Source organism: Anoplolepis gracilipes, chromosome 9 (genome assembly GCF_047496725.1).
Source record: "Anoplolepis gracilipes chromosome 9, ASM4749672v1, whole genome shotgun sequence".
Taxonomy (NCBI): domain Eukaryota; kingdom Metazoa; phylum Arthropoda; class Insecta; order Hymenoptera; family Formicidae; genus Anoplolepis; species Anoplolepis gracilipes.
Genome location: NC_132978.1, coordinates 436,848 through 450,843, shown reverse-complemented (window position 1 = coordinate 450,843; position 13,996 = coordinate 436,848). Strand labels below are relative to the sequence as shown.

Genomic DNA, 13,996 nt, shown 5'->3' with positions numbered 1-13,996 from the left:
TTTATTCCGATGACACGCTTATATTCTCTTCGCATATTTAATGGTTAAATACGACTCACACTCTACTTTTCACTGAATTTATTTAAGCTGTAAGTATTTCACACTTTCTTTTCTTTCTCTAATAACTTTCTCCAATACGTGACACTGCAATTTTTCAACATAGTGTCAACAACTGACAATCAAGTGTCTCATCAAAAATTCATTTAAAACTATTAATTAACAATTTTTGGAGCAATTTCGGCGGAATGTGTAAACGTTCATCATGACAAATTAAAGCCATTAAACTCATTGTGATATCACTTGATCAAACCAGACCAAAGATTTCATACAATCATTAAATAAAATCGCTTTTGTGTATATATATAATACATCACACGATTATTTAAGGTTAAATTTTATATATATATATATACATTATATGGAAAGATACATTTATATCGTAATAATCGTGAAAATGTGTGATAAACGCAATAAACAAACAAGCATTCGATAACTGTTCACAGTCGATGTTTCAGTGCGTAGCATGCATGGTGCGAAGAAGAACGTAACGTAGTTTTTATCCGTATGAGATTTTTTTCGATCGAATCGTAAATAATAAAATATATTATCGAAAACGCGATCGCGATCTTGACCGACTGCCATACATTTTGAATTACAAATCACAAAACGTGCCGCGATCCACGCAATTTTGTATGACGTATATACACGTATCACGTTACACATTTTGCATCTCTTTCTGTTCTATATGTTTCGCAAAGAACGCAAAAACGATACCGCTCGAAGTGCTCCAAACAGTGCCATATCATATTTGGTGGATTTAATGGATACAATCAAACGAGATTTTAAGTTGCAAGTGAACATCAAGATAAACTCTTATCACACGACTCTTTGAAAGAAAAGTTTTTCTATTCGATAATACGACGCGCGCATATATCTGTTATCTGTTATCTGTTAAGAAATAAGTATTATCTTTCATTAGATATATGTGGCATAAATCAAACGCCAATTATTTAGGAGACCAAGCAAATTAACCACGATGATTTTTCAACATGTACGAAGACAGTAAGTAATTTGTAACTTGATATTTTTCTAGCCTTAAATTAAATGTTAGAGTTGAATTTTTTAGTGCTTCTAATATAATAATAAATTAAAAATTTTCAATGAAAACTTTATTTAGTTTTTAATTTAAAATAATTTTTTTATTTAATTTAGATTTACACATGGAAAAAAATTGTTATAGTTGCTACAACTACATTCTCTATGATTGAAAAAGAAATGTATGTAAGTTCAAGTTACATTGATATTACGTTAAATATAGCTATTGTCTTAACATACGTCATTCATTAAAAATTAAGGATGTTAAAATTTAGTAGTTTAGAAAAATATATTTTTTATTTCTTATCTTATTTTTTAATTTATATTTATTACTTATTTTTTAATTTATTGCTATTATTTAAATAATCTAGAAAATTTTATTTTATTGAAATAAAAATGTATACATTAATGATAATATATGATAGATAAATGGTATTAAGTAAACAAAGTTAATATAATTAAATAAACAAATTAAATAAAAACAAATTGGATAAAATCGAACCTCGATAATGCAAAATATGTAAATTTTTTACACGTATATATTAAACTTATTTTATACAGGATAGGATTTTATAAAGGGCAGCTTTTGTATTCGATCGTAACTATAATAACGATCGGATTGCTCGATTCATTATACTAGCTGCTAACGAGCACTCATTTACGATCTAGCCTTCTGATTGAAGAAGTTACAGAATTACCACGGGAAAACGTGTAATTGGTTCAAATGGATCGAGTGAGAGGACGAACCTCGATGGGTAATTGTCACTCTAGAAAGCTTAGTGGTTGCGTGAGCGTGGTTATACTCGGAACCTTTATTGGTTGCATGTTATTAGCGTACACGGCGTTTGCCTCTCCGACTACTAAACATGACACGTTACAACAGGTGGTGTTCGTAAGTGACTTGTTTGTTATCTGTTACCTCATTATTCCGCTCTCGTGCGTAATGTTAATTTAATTTTATTATATTAAATTTCATTAAATTAAAATTGTAGTACTAAATTATTTAAATATCACAAAGGTACATATATATGATAAAAATGTAATATTTATTAATATATATGAAATTATATATATATATATATATATATATATATACGTCTTATTTAAAGATTGTAAGTTAATTGCTTTATTTTTCGCATTTATGTATATAATTATATACAATATGTATATAATATTTTAACTATGAAAAATAGCATTTGAACGAATTTTGTTTAAAGATTTGAGAAGTAAAATATTTGTTAAGCAAAGAATAACGCAATCTTTAACTTGCAATGTTTAAATAAATAATTTTTTTCTAATATATTTTTAACAATTAAAAAATCAGAATTTTTTTAATTTTTTGACAGTTATTTCGTCATGGAGACAGAACTCCCACACGGACTTATCCTAAAGATCCTTACATAAATTATAACTGGCCTGGTGGGAGGGGCGCCCTGACTAAGGTTAAAGCAAGATACACGAATATTAAATGGACACTTCGTATATAATAATAATAGATAATATATATCTGGATTCGCTATAAATTAAATTACATCTCTGCGCGCATAATATGTACCGGATATAAGACGTGCAATCGAGCGCGAATAATAAGATATAGTACATTATCAATCTTGAAATTTATTTTCAGAGAGGAATGCTTCAACTCTATGACGTGGGTCAATGGATCCGCCGAGAATATGGTGCTATAATCGGTAATAAATTCGAAAGCGGAATCATAGTGGTGCATAGCAGCGACAAGGATCGGTGCATTATGTCAGCACAGGCATTACTCGCTAGTTTGTTCCTACCAAGTCCCGAGGATATGTTTTTGCCCGGATTGATATGGACTCCCGTTCCCATACACACGATACCCCAAAATTTGGACAAGGTATAAACCAAAAGGTTGAATTTTTTAAATATAGTTAGAAAGCTTAAGATCTTGGATTAAGAAGTTTTCCACATTATCTTAAAAAAATTTCTTTAAAGTAATTTGAAATTGAGCCTATATGTGTAAAAAAATATTTTTTTAATTTAGAAAACAAATATTCTTTTATATAAAAATTTAAATAAATTGCAAGAGCTACTCGTTAAAATATGCACACCTAACTTTGTCAAAACACTGATATTACAGCTGGTATCGATGAAAGCACCATGTCCAAGGCTACAGAAAGCTATAAAACAGGCATTTTTAGACGAGGCAAAAAGATCAAAAGCGAAAATGACCGAATATTATAAAGAATTGACGGAACATACCGGTCAAAATATGAGTATGATCAGCGATATCGAAGCTCTTTACGATACTCTCGAGGTTCAGGAGCAGCACGGTTTACAACTACCAGAATGGACGCGAAAATTTTACAATAATGAGATGCGCGAAATAGCTGCTCGTAGTATGGCGCTCTTTACCAACAGCACTATTCAAAAACGTCTTCTGGCAGGTACGATGGTATCTTTGCACGATCAGTATCGATCCAGATTCGCTTTTTAAACTGCATCGCAGAATCGTTAGGATATTATATATCGTTATGAAATACCGTAAAAATTCTAAATATTGCCACATAAATAATTTTAATATTTCCAGGTCCGCTGCTAAAGGAGATTTTATTGCATATGGAAGAGACTAAAACTGATTCCAAACCGAAACGAGCTTACTTTTATTCCGTCCACGATCTAACTATCGTCGATGTGTTGAGAACAATGGGATTCACGAACGAACTTATTAGACCTGATTACGGAGCGACTCTTATATTCGAGCTACATCTCATCAATAATAGTGCCGATCAGGAAGTGAAGGTATGGTTATTGTTAACATTATCGTAAAAATTTACAGATAGAAATACTTTCTATAAAATTTCAAAATTGTTTTGAGCATCACATAAGTCTGAATTCTTAATAAGAATTTTATTCCGTCATTTATATGGTATATTTAAATAGCAGCTATGTGTGTATAATTATCAGAAATGATATCTGATTAGTATAATTAATCAATAATTTATGATCATAATCACTGATTATAATCATTGACAATGAGATTCATGCGAGATTTTTAAATAGCCTGCATAATATCATGACACATGATAATGTTGCACACGTAACATATGTTTATTATGTCTCTGAATATATTATCTCTAAGTCCTATATTATTTATAAAATTATTCTATAAATTTTTTACTTATTAAAAGATTTTATTTATTTTTATATTTGACTTCTATATTCTGATTTTTATCTTTTTTATTTGTAAATTAATAATTATATATAATTATGATTTTATATATTCTTTTTTTGTTATTATAGGTATTATATTTGAATAATACGGAAACGAAGATTGCGCATCCTTTGAAAATTCCTAACTGCGCGATTCCTTGTCTATTACAAAATTTGAAGCAAGTATGGCACGAAGTGATCCCAAATGATTGGGACGCAGAATGTAAAACATAAAACTTTGTATGTTTTACATAAGTATTAATCGTTGCATACACTTTATCGAATTTTTTTCAGTCACATTTTTATACGAAAAATTATTACATACAAAGCAATACAAAACTTAAAAAGTTAATACATATTATGATATATGCAAATAATAATAATAATAATAATAATATACTGTGTATATATTGTATCAATGCTCGTAAATGGTTAAAGGGCAATAAACTAAATAGAAAATCTTTACCATATTTTCACCAGAATAATTGAAATATTAATTAAAAAAGATTGATGAATGGCGTACGTTTCAGACGCAGTTAGATTATGGGATATATGTACGCTCTAGGCATGCCAGCGGCGAGTTTCGCACAGCAACGAAAAGCTTGGCAACAAAAATCTTTTTTTTTTTTCCTTTTTCTTGTTGCCGTGCAACGTTCGCCGCTGGCATGCCTAAAGCGTACGTTCTATGATTTTGCTGCGTTTAAAAATAAAATCTGATATGTATAACGCATGTTTATTCGTCAATCTTTTTTAATTAATACATATCAATAATTGCTGCGAAATAAATTGTAAAATGTCACAGAACTTTTCTATTTAGTTTACTGCTTTATTCGTTCACAAGAGTTGGGACAATTTTCATGAGACATCTTATACATTATTTTTTTTATTTTGAAATTTTTATAATATTTAAGTTAATATAAAAATATAAAAGCAATTATTGAATATTTTTGAATATTGCATCTTATAATTAATAATCAGTAAATATTAACATTTAGTATGAGTTATAATGATTTATGCACACGGAGAAAAAATTAAGGTTGCCACAACAGAATAATACTGTTAATTTTCGTCCATGGGAACAATGGTACTCTGGTGGAAACCGTATAAATGAGCATATCTTAACAGATATATTTAATGTAATAGCAATATAATTTGAACTTATATACATTTCTTTTCCAAACATAGAGAATGTTGTTGTAGCAACCATAGTAATTTTTTCCGTGCATTTATATAATATCGAAATTGATAATGATTTATAATGAATATAAAAATTATTTGAATTAAAGGAGAAATATTTACGAAAGGAGAAATTACACGCATCTCTTGCGTGCTGTATAACAGTAATATAGAAAATTTTTCGTACTTACCAATATTAATCTACTAATGTATGTGCTAATGAATGTGCTAAAACAGCTGGAATATACTTCGTTTTTTACTTGTATGGAGATGCATGCTGATGAAGAAGGATCCATCTGTAAAAGTAAAATATGATATATAATATATATATAATAAATATATAATATATATATAATAAACATGCAAAAGTTTATAAATTTGAAAATGTAAGCATGCGTATTCATTACGTTCAAATATATATTCGATATGAATGGTACGAAGAGTTTTGCACAGAAGGCGCCTCTGACACTTTATTGCAGAGTAGCATTATCAAGACAATTATCAATGCAATGTGTTATACAAGATCCGATAAATGATAACAAAATATCTTTAGCGACGTCTATATTGACATTAATATAAGATAGAAATTTTTACGTAAGAAATTATACTCTGCAAAGAAATTAAAAACTTAGTATTTCTGCGAGAAAATAAATTTCTTATTATTTACTGTTTTCAAATAAAAAATAATATGCTGTTTTAAAACAATTTTAAATTATTTCTTTGTAATCATACTGTTTAAATTATTTTTTATTTTGCCTTTTCTTTATAAAATGCTATTTTCAAATCAATTTTAATTTATGTTTAAATTTCAATAATTTTAAAACGTTCTAGAACTTGATTGTCAAAAATATTTATAAATACTATTCTTAGAGAGATTGTAAACGTACTGGTCAAGTATATAATATACTGCTGCATAACTCGGTATCCTAGCAAACTAGTTGTAATTCAAACGAAGCTTGTTAAAATGAATAAATGGACACGAAATCGTTTAATCGGGATGTGCCTGGTTTGCTTATGTAATAGCTGACACTGACCATTTTGCATATCATTGTGTAATATCGCATGCGACTATTGCATGAACTATTGTCTATTATATCTAATAGTGCGTGCGCAATTAATAATTAAAAAGTGCAATGCGTTCAGTGTAATAATAGGAAATGTATCTCTCTATAATTAATGTATTTCATTCTTTGATAATTTTAAAGAAATATTCTATCGTTACACGACTTTAATTAAAATGATTTTTAATTGTGGCTTATTATGAGAAACGATAAACAATGAAAATAGTAATATTTTTTGGCAAATAAATAAAAATAATTTAAAGTGAAAGTGAAAATAATTATTTATTATAATTTGTTAATTTTAATTACATTTAATGCGATAATGTTTCAGTCTAAAACACGAAATCTTCTTTTCCTTCAGGTGAGTTATAAAAGAATCTGTAAAAGAATTATAACTTTTCTCATACGATAGTGCCTTATTAATTTTACTCTTGCTACTTCCGCAATATATTTTACTTTTTAAGTCAAGGCAAGTCAAGGGAATTGCTATACGCGTGTAATATCATATATTTAGCAAAGATAAGACAGAAAGCTTAGCTTGTTGCTTATCTTTTCCCGTGATTCATTATTTGATAATTTAAATGCCACGGTTTTATCCGCGAAGATGTATCGTTTTGCTCATGATTCAATCGAGTACATTCACTGTACATATAAGGGAAGGTCATAGTTATCGATTGTCTTTTGACATGGTCACACATTGTTAACATTACGCCTCTGTGCCGTTATGTCACTCTCATTCACAACTTTACTATTACAGAGTTACATAACTTAGGTACTGATCGTACATAGAAGGAAATCCTGAAATGATTTGAAACACCCTATGCTTTCTACTTATTTTTATTTGAAGAAAAAATTAATAAATCAATTTCTTTTCATATCGATCTCTTAATTTGCTATTAATTTGTATTTTTTATTTTTGATAATTTTTAATTACATATAATGTGAAATGTGCTTTATCAGCTGCTGTAATTAAAAAAATAAACCTTCTGCTTATTAACACAATAAGTTAGACAGAAATGAAGAAAAAAGAAGGAGGGAGAGAATATTATTTATTTATAGCGCTCGCAAAACACACTTTTTTTAATAAGAGAGTATCTATTTATGTTATAATTGATATACAATATTTTCGTGATAATTGCTATAAGAGTATTCGATACGCATAATGTAAAAAGAATAAGCTCCACATAATCGTATAAAAGAATGTGAAATTCTTTATTTTTCTTTTAAAGATTTAATAAATTTCAATGCAATTTTTTATCAACACTTTACACACAACCTTCCTAACCTTGATCCTTTATTCAGAGTAAAAATTATCATACCTTGATATATTTCTGCATACTTTGCCATATGTTCACTTTGAATATGCACGATACTGCAATAACGATACAAAATTCGCGAACGAATTAGATACGCGTGTTACTATTTTTAGATTCGATTTATCGTCGACACACTGATTTTCGTTTACCACTGCGTGTCTCACTTTGATTTGAAAAATAATTTACGTAACGAAAGCGGCAATTTCGCGCCCAACCCAAAAATGCTCAATTTCAGATATCAAAGTATACAGAGATATCGAGTGCCTGAAATGTTATGTGAAAACTTCTGCGAAGCTTTTAACGGATATGTTTCACGTAAAAATTATAATCGTAAATATTTAGATGCGAAAAAATCTATTGGCACTTATATAATATATCGCGTTGCCTTATCGCAATGTTTTACGAATAAATGTCCGACAGTATACGTATAAAATAAAAGAAAAATAGCTAACAGATAATTATAGTGATATTAAATACATAGTATTATCTCTTTCTAGCTTACGTTTTCTTTTGGCGTGCAATTATTTCTATTTGTTATCTTTTATTTGCTCCAGATGAAGCATTTCTCGATAAAATATACGCGGTCAATGTGAAATATTAGTTATCACGCGCGATCTTATTAATCGACCTGAATTCGCGCACGCGACTCTCGCATTCGACGGCCAATCAGCATCGCGGAAAGGCGATTATGCGATTATGCGAGATATATTTCAAACTTCCTATTTATAAGATTGAATAAATGTTTAAAAATTACAAAAATCAATAATTAAGATATTTTTTTAGCTCTTTTCACTATTTCTATAATTTTGTTTTCATTTACTTTTGCCTATCCACTGATCTCTACTCTGACTTATTTTCTATTCAACAAATTAATCTGCATTTACTTGAATTATAATAAAATTAGTAATCAATGCATAATTTAACTCTATAATTAATTAATATTTATAAGTGCGGTTCATGTATATGAATAATGTAAATCCATATTGTCTTGTTTATTTATTCACGCCTTGACAATTGTCAGTCGTGCTGTCAGTCGGTCGCGGAGAGAGAGAGAGAGAGAGGGAGAGAGGGAGAGAGACCGCATCGCATTCAGCGCTCAGATCGCTCTGCGTCTGCGTGCGAGGAAGGAGTGTCTCAGAGCTAGAGCGAACATCTAGCATATCGGTTCCATATATCAGTGCGACTTTGCTCGCGATCGTTCGTTCGTTCGCTTTTTTTCCAATTCGTTCTTTCGAATCGCTCACTTTTCACGCAACGCAACGCAACGTGTCTACCATCGGTCATCGGCTTGCGTCATCATTGACGACTGTGGACTGTGGCACAAGGCACAACCGCTCCTCTACCGCCACCACCACCACCACCACCATCATCATTACTACACCACCACCACGTCCTCCGGAAGTCCGCGTTGTACGCGATCTTCCGCGGTCGATGTGCATACGTCACGTCGGCGGCGGATCATCTCGTCGTCGTCTTGATTGCGCGCTGCACTTTCCCATTAGTTGTCTTCTCGTCTATTCTATCGCGCTCCAGCAAGCGCGTCCGTTCAACCTTGACTGGCGGATCTGAACAAAGGTTGGTGTTCTTTCGGCCTCTCTTCTCGTCCGTGCGCTCATCTTCACAGTTTTTGCTTTTTCGCACTTTGCTCTTCATTGCACGCGTTAAATATTTTCTTTCGAGTCTCAGAGAACCGAGTAAGGTATAGTAGCTGGAAGGAGGTGTTACCCGAGATGTCGGAAAAGAAGGTGGTACCAAGAGCTTGCATGTGATCGAGTTAAATTTTTTTTTTTTTTTTTTTTAGAGGTGTTCATAACATTTTTCGTCTCTCTTTAAAGTATTTCTTAAACACAAACATAAATTATATTTAAAGTGAAATATTTGGATTTATAATTGACGTGATTTTTGTAACCTTTCTAGACCAAACTATTCTAGTTTGGAATAGTATGAATAGCTGTGATTTTGAATTATCTATAGTACTAGCACAGCTTATCTACACTACTTCAGATAAAGGAAATATATTTTGTAAAGCTTGGTGTTAGTTAATATTACAGAGCGATGAGTTATTATAATATGAAACTGTATTATACAATGTTATTATTAAGCAATAAAAAAATATTTTGCAGATCGCCAACATGTTTAGCTGGCTAAATCGCGAAGAGAATAGCAAGCAAGATCTTTTTGAAAATGTCACCGAAGGTCTCAAAAGGATATACAAGTCCAAGTTATTACCATTGGAACAATATTACCAATTCCATGACTTTCATTCACCACAACTGGATGACCCAGATTTTGATGCAAAACCCATGATTCTCCTAGTTGGACAATATTCAACTGGCAAAACTACATTTATTAAATATTTATTGGAGAGAGACTTTCCTGGTATTAGGATTGGACCAGAGCCTACTACAGATCGATTTATAGCAGTTATGTACGATGAGAAGGAGGGTGTTATTCCTGGAAACGCCTTAGTTGTAGATCCAAACAAACAATTTAGACCACTTTCAAAATTCGGCAATGCATTCTTGAATAGATTTCAATGTTCAACGGTAGCTTCACCTGTTTTAAAAGGCATATCCATAGTGGACACACCTGGTATATTGTCTGGTGAAAAACAACGAGTAAGTGTTGCTTTTATATAATTTATTAATTTTTTTATATTATTTAATAAAAGATATGTAATACTTGTAACTATTAATATGCTACGATATCTAAATACAAATATTCTTCTTTTAGGTTGACAGAGGATATGACTTTACTGGTGTTTTAGAATGGTTTGCTGAACGTGTAGATAGAATTATATTGTTATTTGATGCTCATAAACTCGATATATCAGATGAGTTTCGCAGATCTATTGAGGCCTTACGTGGGCATGATGATAAAATTAGAATTGTTCTTAACAAAGCTGATATGATAGACCATCAACAACTCATGAGAGTATATGGTGCATTAATGTGGTCTTTGGGAAAAGTTTTACAAACTCCAGAAGTGGCTAGAGTTTATATAGGCTCATTTTGGGATCAACCATTAAGATATGATGTTAACAGAAGGTAAATGCTTTTATATATCTTTTCTCCTTATATTATTTTGTTATATATTTTATTTGAAAGTCATGTACGTGAATTTTCTTTTAGGTTATTTGAAGATGAAGAACAAGATTTGTTCAGAGACATGCAATCGCTTCCAAAAAATGCTGCATTACGAAAACTTAATGACTTAATCAAACGAGCACGTTTGGCAAAGGTGTGTAAAGCAAAAAAATTTATCAACAGTTGTATATCTTGAATTGTGTGTGTGTGTGAAAATAGCAAGTTTGAAAACTGTAATTTTTATTAATAATTTACAGGTGCATGCATATATAATAAGCGCCTTACGAAAAGATATGCCGAGTGTGTTCGGCAAAGATACCAAGAAGAAAGAACTGATAAAAAATTTGGGTCAAACTTATGATCAAATACAAAAAGAGCAACAGATTTCACCTGGTGATTTTCCGGATTTAAAGAAAATGCAAGAATGTTTAGCACACCATGATTTTAACAAATTTAATCCCATTAAGCCTAAATTATTGGAAGTGGTAGACAAAATGCTTGCTGAAGATATTGCAAAACTTATGGCTATGATACCACATGAAGAAGTCACCACAGTTTCAGAACCACTTATTAAAGGTATGATATGTCAATGTGTATTTAAACCTTTTTATCTTGAAATCTATTTTTTTTAAATTGTTAATGTTAAAGAAAAACCGAAAGATATAAAAATAATAATTTGACAAAGTTTTCACTAAAAAATAAATAAACATAGTATATTGAAGAGTTAATATAAAAAAAATGTAGTGATTACATATTTTAACTTACTGAAAAATGTTTGTATTTTATTTTTTAATTTTAGGAGGTGCATTTGAAGGTGTAGAAGATCAAGTTAGTCCTTTTGGATACAAAAGGGGAGAAGGGATTGATGCAGGAGCAGGTGAACCAGAATGGATTGTCAATAAGGAAAGATATAAATATGACAGCATCTTTGAATCACTTGGGCCACAAGAGGGAAAGATTACGGGAGCAGGTGAGGCTAATAAATTTTTGCACAAATATATTTACTATTTTTAAAATAATATCTTAATTTGCACAATTCTTTGTATTACTGTAGCGGCTAAATCGGAAATGGTCAAGTCCAAATTGCCGAACAGCGTGCTTGGAAAAATCTGGAAACTCTCAGACATTAATAAAGATGGATTCTTAGATTCTGACGAATTTGCCTTAGCTATGCATCTAATTAATGTAAAACTCGAAGGTTATGATCTCCCGGCCGAGCTGCCAGAACATCTAATACCACCATCGAAACGCGACACATAATATATTCTTGTACTGTAATTTATATTATGGACGTTTTCAAATGGCATGCACGAGTGTAGTCTCGTGAAACCACAAGAAACCACAGATATTAGAACGTCTTATCAATCGTGTGTCGATTGATGCCATTGGTTCACAAATTTGAGAACTATAAAATTATACTTTTATTATCAGCTGTATCATATTATGTGTATATTGTATTATTCTAATATATCAAGGCCGGGGGACGTATATAACTTGCAATTTTTAGAGAATACTGTGCAAGATTGACTAGCGTAAAATATATATGGTATTTTTCAAATTATTTTTCTGAAATATATATAAATGGAGATAAAAGTTATACACATAATATGCCTTGCTTACTGGCATGTTAGTATATAAACAATTTAAAATATTTGCTTTTATTTAAGATATTAAGTTGTTACAATCGAAACTTTGGCCTTGGAATTGTATTTGTGCTTTATAATTTCATAATTACACATGCCCTGAACTGAATAACGTCACTCGATCAATGAATAAGAGACTGCATTCGGTTATATTAAAGCAAAAAAATAGCTCTTTTTTTTTTAATAATATACAAGATATTTCTGATCTAATTTTTAAAACATTTTGCAAATAAAACTTAAATAATATGTCTGAAATATTTCATTGGGATGAAATCTATACAAACTATTATTTATTTTCTACTTCAAATTATAATTGATATATTTTGAAAAAAATGTTTGGAAAATTGGATTAAACCTTTTGGAATATTTTGTATACAAAAATAAAAAGAAAGTGAACATTTATAAGAAAATAAAAGACTGGATTAAAAATGTAGATTTTGCATATTTTAAGAAAAAGAATAAATTTTTTAACTCTGATAAAAATTATTCTCAACAATGAAAGAAGTTTATCTTATTCTATATATTAATTAAAAAATCACAAGCATATTTTGAATTCTTTAAATTCTAAAAAGAGAAAGTAATTTTTAACTAAGCTGATCAAAAAGCATATTTAAAACTTTCAAAATTTTCACGAAAAAAATACACAATTGCTTGTTCACTTATTATTTATCAATAAGAAGTAATATGCAAGACAAATCATTTTAAGTTATAAGTTTTAAATTTATTTAATTTAATTTAATATTGTGCAGCCAATGTCTGTTGCATCTATTATATTATACTATTTTATTTTATTTAGATTTATTAGGTTTGTCTCTTCTGCAACATTGACCAAAGAATACGACGTTAGAAATAAAAATATATCATACATGTGTGTAATATCAAGAAATTTCTAAACAAAACATATATTATCGTTGTCAACTTATGTTATTTATAAAAATTTTGATATTAAAACTACTTTTCTTTTTTTCTATTTTATTATGAAGATGGAAGAACTTTGATATTATGTATATTTGTTATTTTTTAATTATATACGCACTGTAAAAACGGCTCTAATATTACTTTGAATTCTCGATTGCATTTTTCTATTAGCACTGCCTTCGCATGCCGCGAATTTATGTGATATCAGAAAATATACATTCATGTTATAAACACTGTTTGTACCATTTAAACAGATATTCATCTTAAATTCATATTAAAAAATGATAATGTAAACTAATATATTTAAAAAACAAAGCTATTTTCGGAATAAGTAATATATAAAGTGTAACTAAAGTTTATTTGCCAACAATGTAGAAGAATACATACATATTCTATGTAGAATGTTGTTGCAGAATTTTCAATCAGTCCATTTTTGCATTTATATAAATACATTTGTTTAATCTTTAGTTTTTATGTATTTTTATCATTGTTGGCAATAAAATAAAAATTATTTTCTG

General features: G+C 29.8%; 2 protein-coding genes across 5 annotated transcripts; both read left to right on the top strand.

The window, feature by feature from the left end:
* Positions 1–5,290, top strand: LOC140669419 (lysosomal acid phosphatase-like). 3 transcript variants are annotated; one of them, XM_072899255.1, is made up of 9 exons: positions 1–89; positions 759–1,062; positions 1,213–1,277; positions 1,657–1,987; positions 2,442–2,537; positions 2,723–2,962; positions 3,206–3,512; positions 3,656–3,867; positions 4,369–5,290. In XM_072899255.1, the coding sequence occupies exons 4-9, from the start codon at positions 1,820–1,822 to the stop codon at positions 4,510–4,512; spliced, it is 1,167 nt and encodes a 388-aa protein (XP_072755356.1). In that variant the 5' UTR covers positions 1–89; positions 759–1,062; positions 1,213–1,277; positions 1,657–1,819; the 3' UTR covers positions 4,513–5,290. The 3 variants fall into 3 exon arrangements, with proteins under 3 accessions (XP_072755356.1, XP_072755358.1, XP_072755357.1); XM_072899257.1 differs by lacking the exon at positions 1–89 and having other exon boundaries at positions 508–1,062; positions 1,788–1,987; XM_072899256.1 differs by lacking the exon at positions 1–89 and having other exon boundaries at positions 508–1,062; positions 1,213–1,281.
* A 3,691-nt stretch (positions 5,291–8,981) lies between these two features.
* On the top strand, positions 8,982–13,019 carry Past1 (putative achaete scute target 1). 2 transcript variants are annotated; one of them, XM_072899231.1, is made up of 7 exons: positions 8,982–9,406; positions 9,955–10,449; positions 10,565–10,878; positions 10,963–11,071; positions 11,175–11,493; positions 11,717–11,887; positions 11,972–13,015. In XM_072899231.1, exons 2-7 carry the CDS (start codon positions 9,964–9,966, stop codon positions 12,175–12,177), a joined length of 1,605 nt encoding a protein of 534 aa, XP_072755332.1. In that variant the 5' UTR covers positions 8,982–9,406; positions 9,955–9,963; the 3' UTR covers positions 12,178–13,015. The 2 variants fall into 2 exon arrangements, with proteins under 2 accessions (XP_072755332.1, XP_072755331.1); XM_072899230.1 differs by lacking the exon at positions 8,982–9,406 and adding an exon at positions 9,441–9,576 and having other exon boundaries at positions 11,972–13,019.
* The last annotated feature ends 977 nt before the right edge of the window (positions 13,020–13,996 follow it).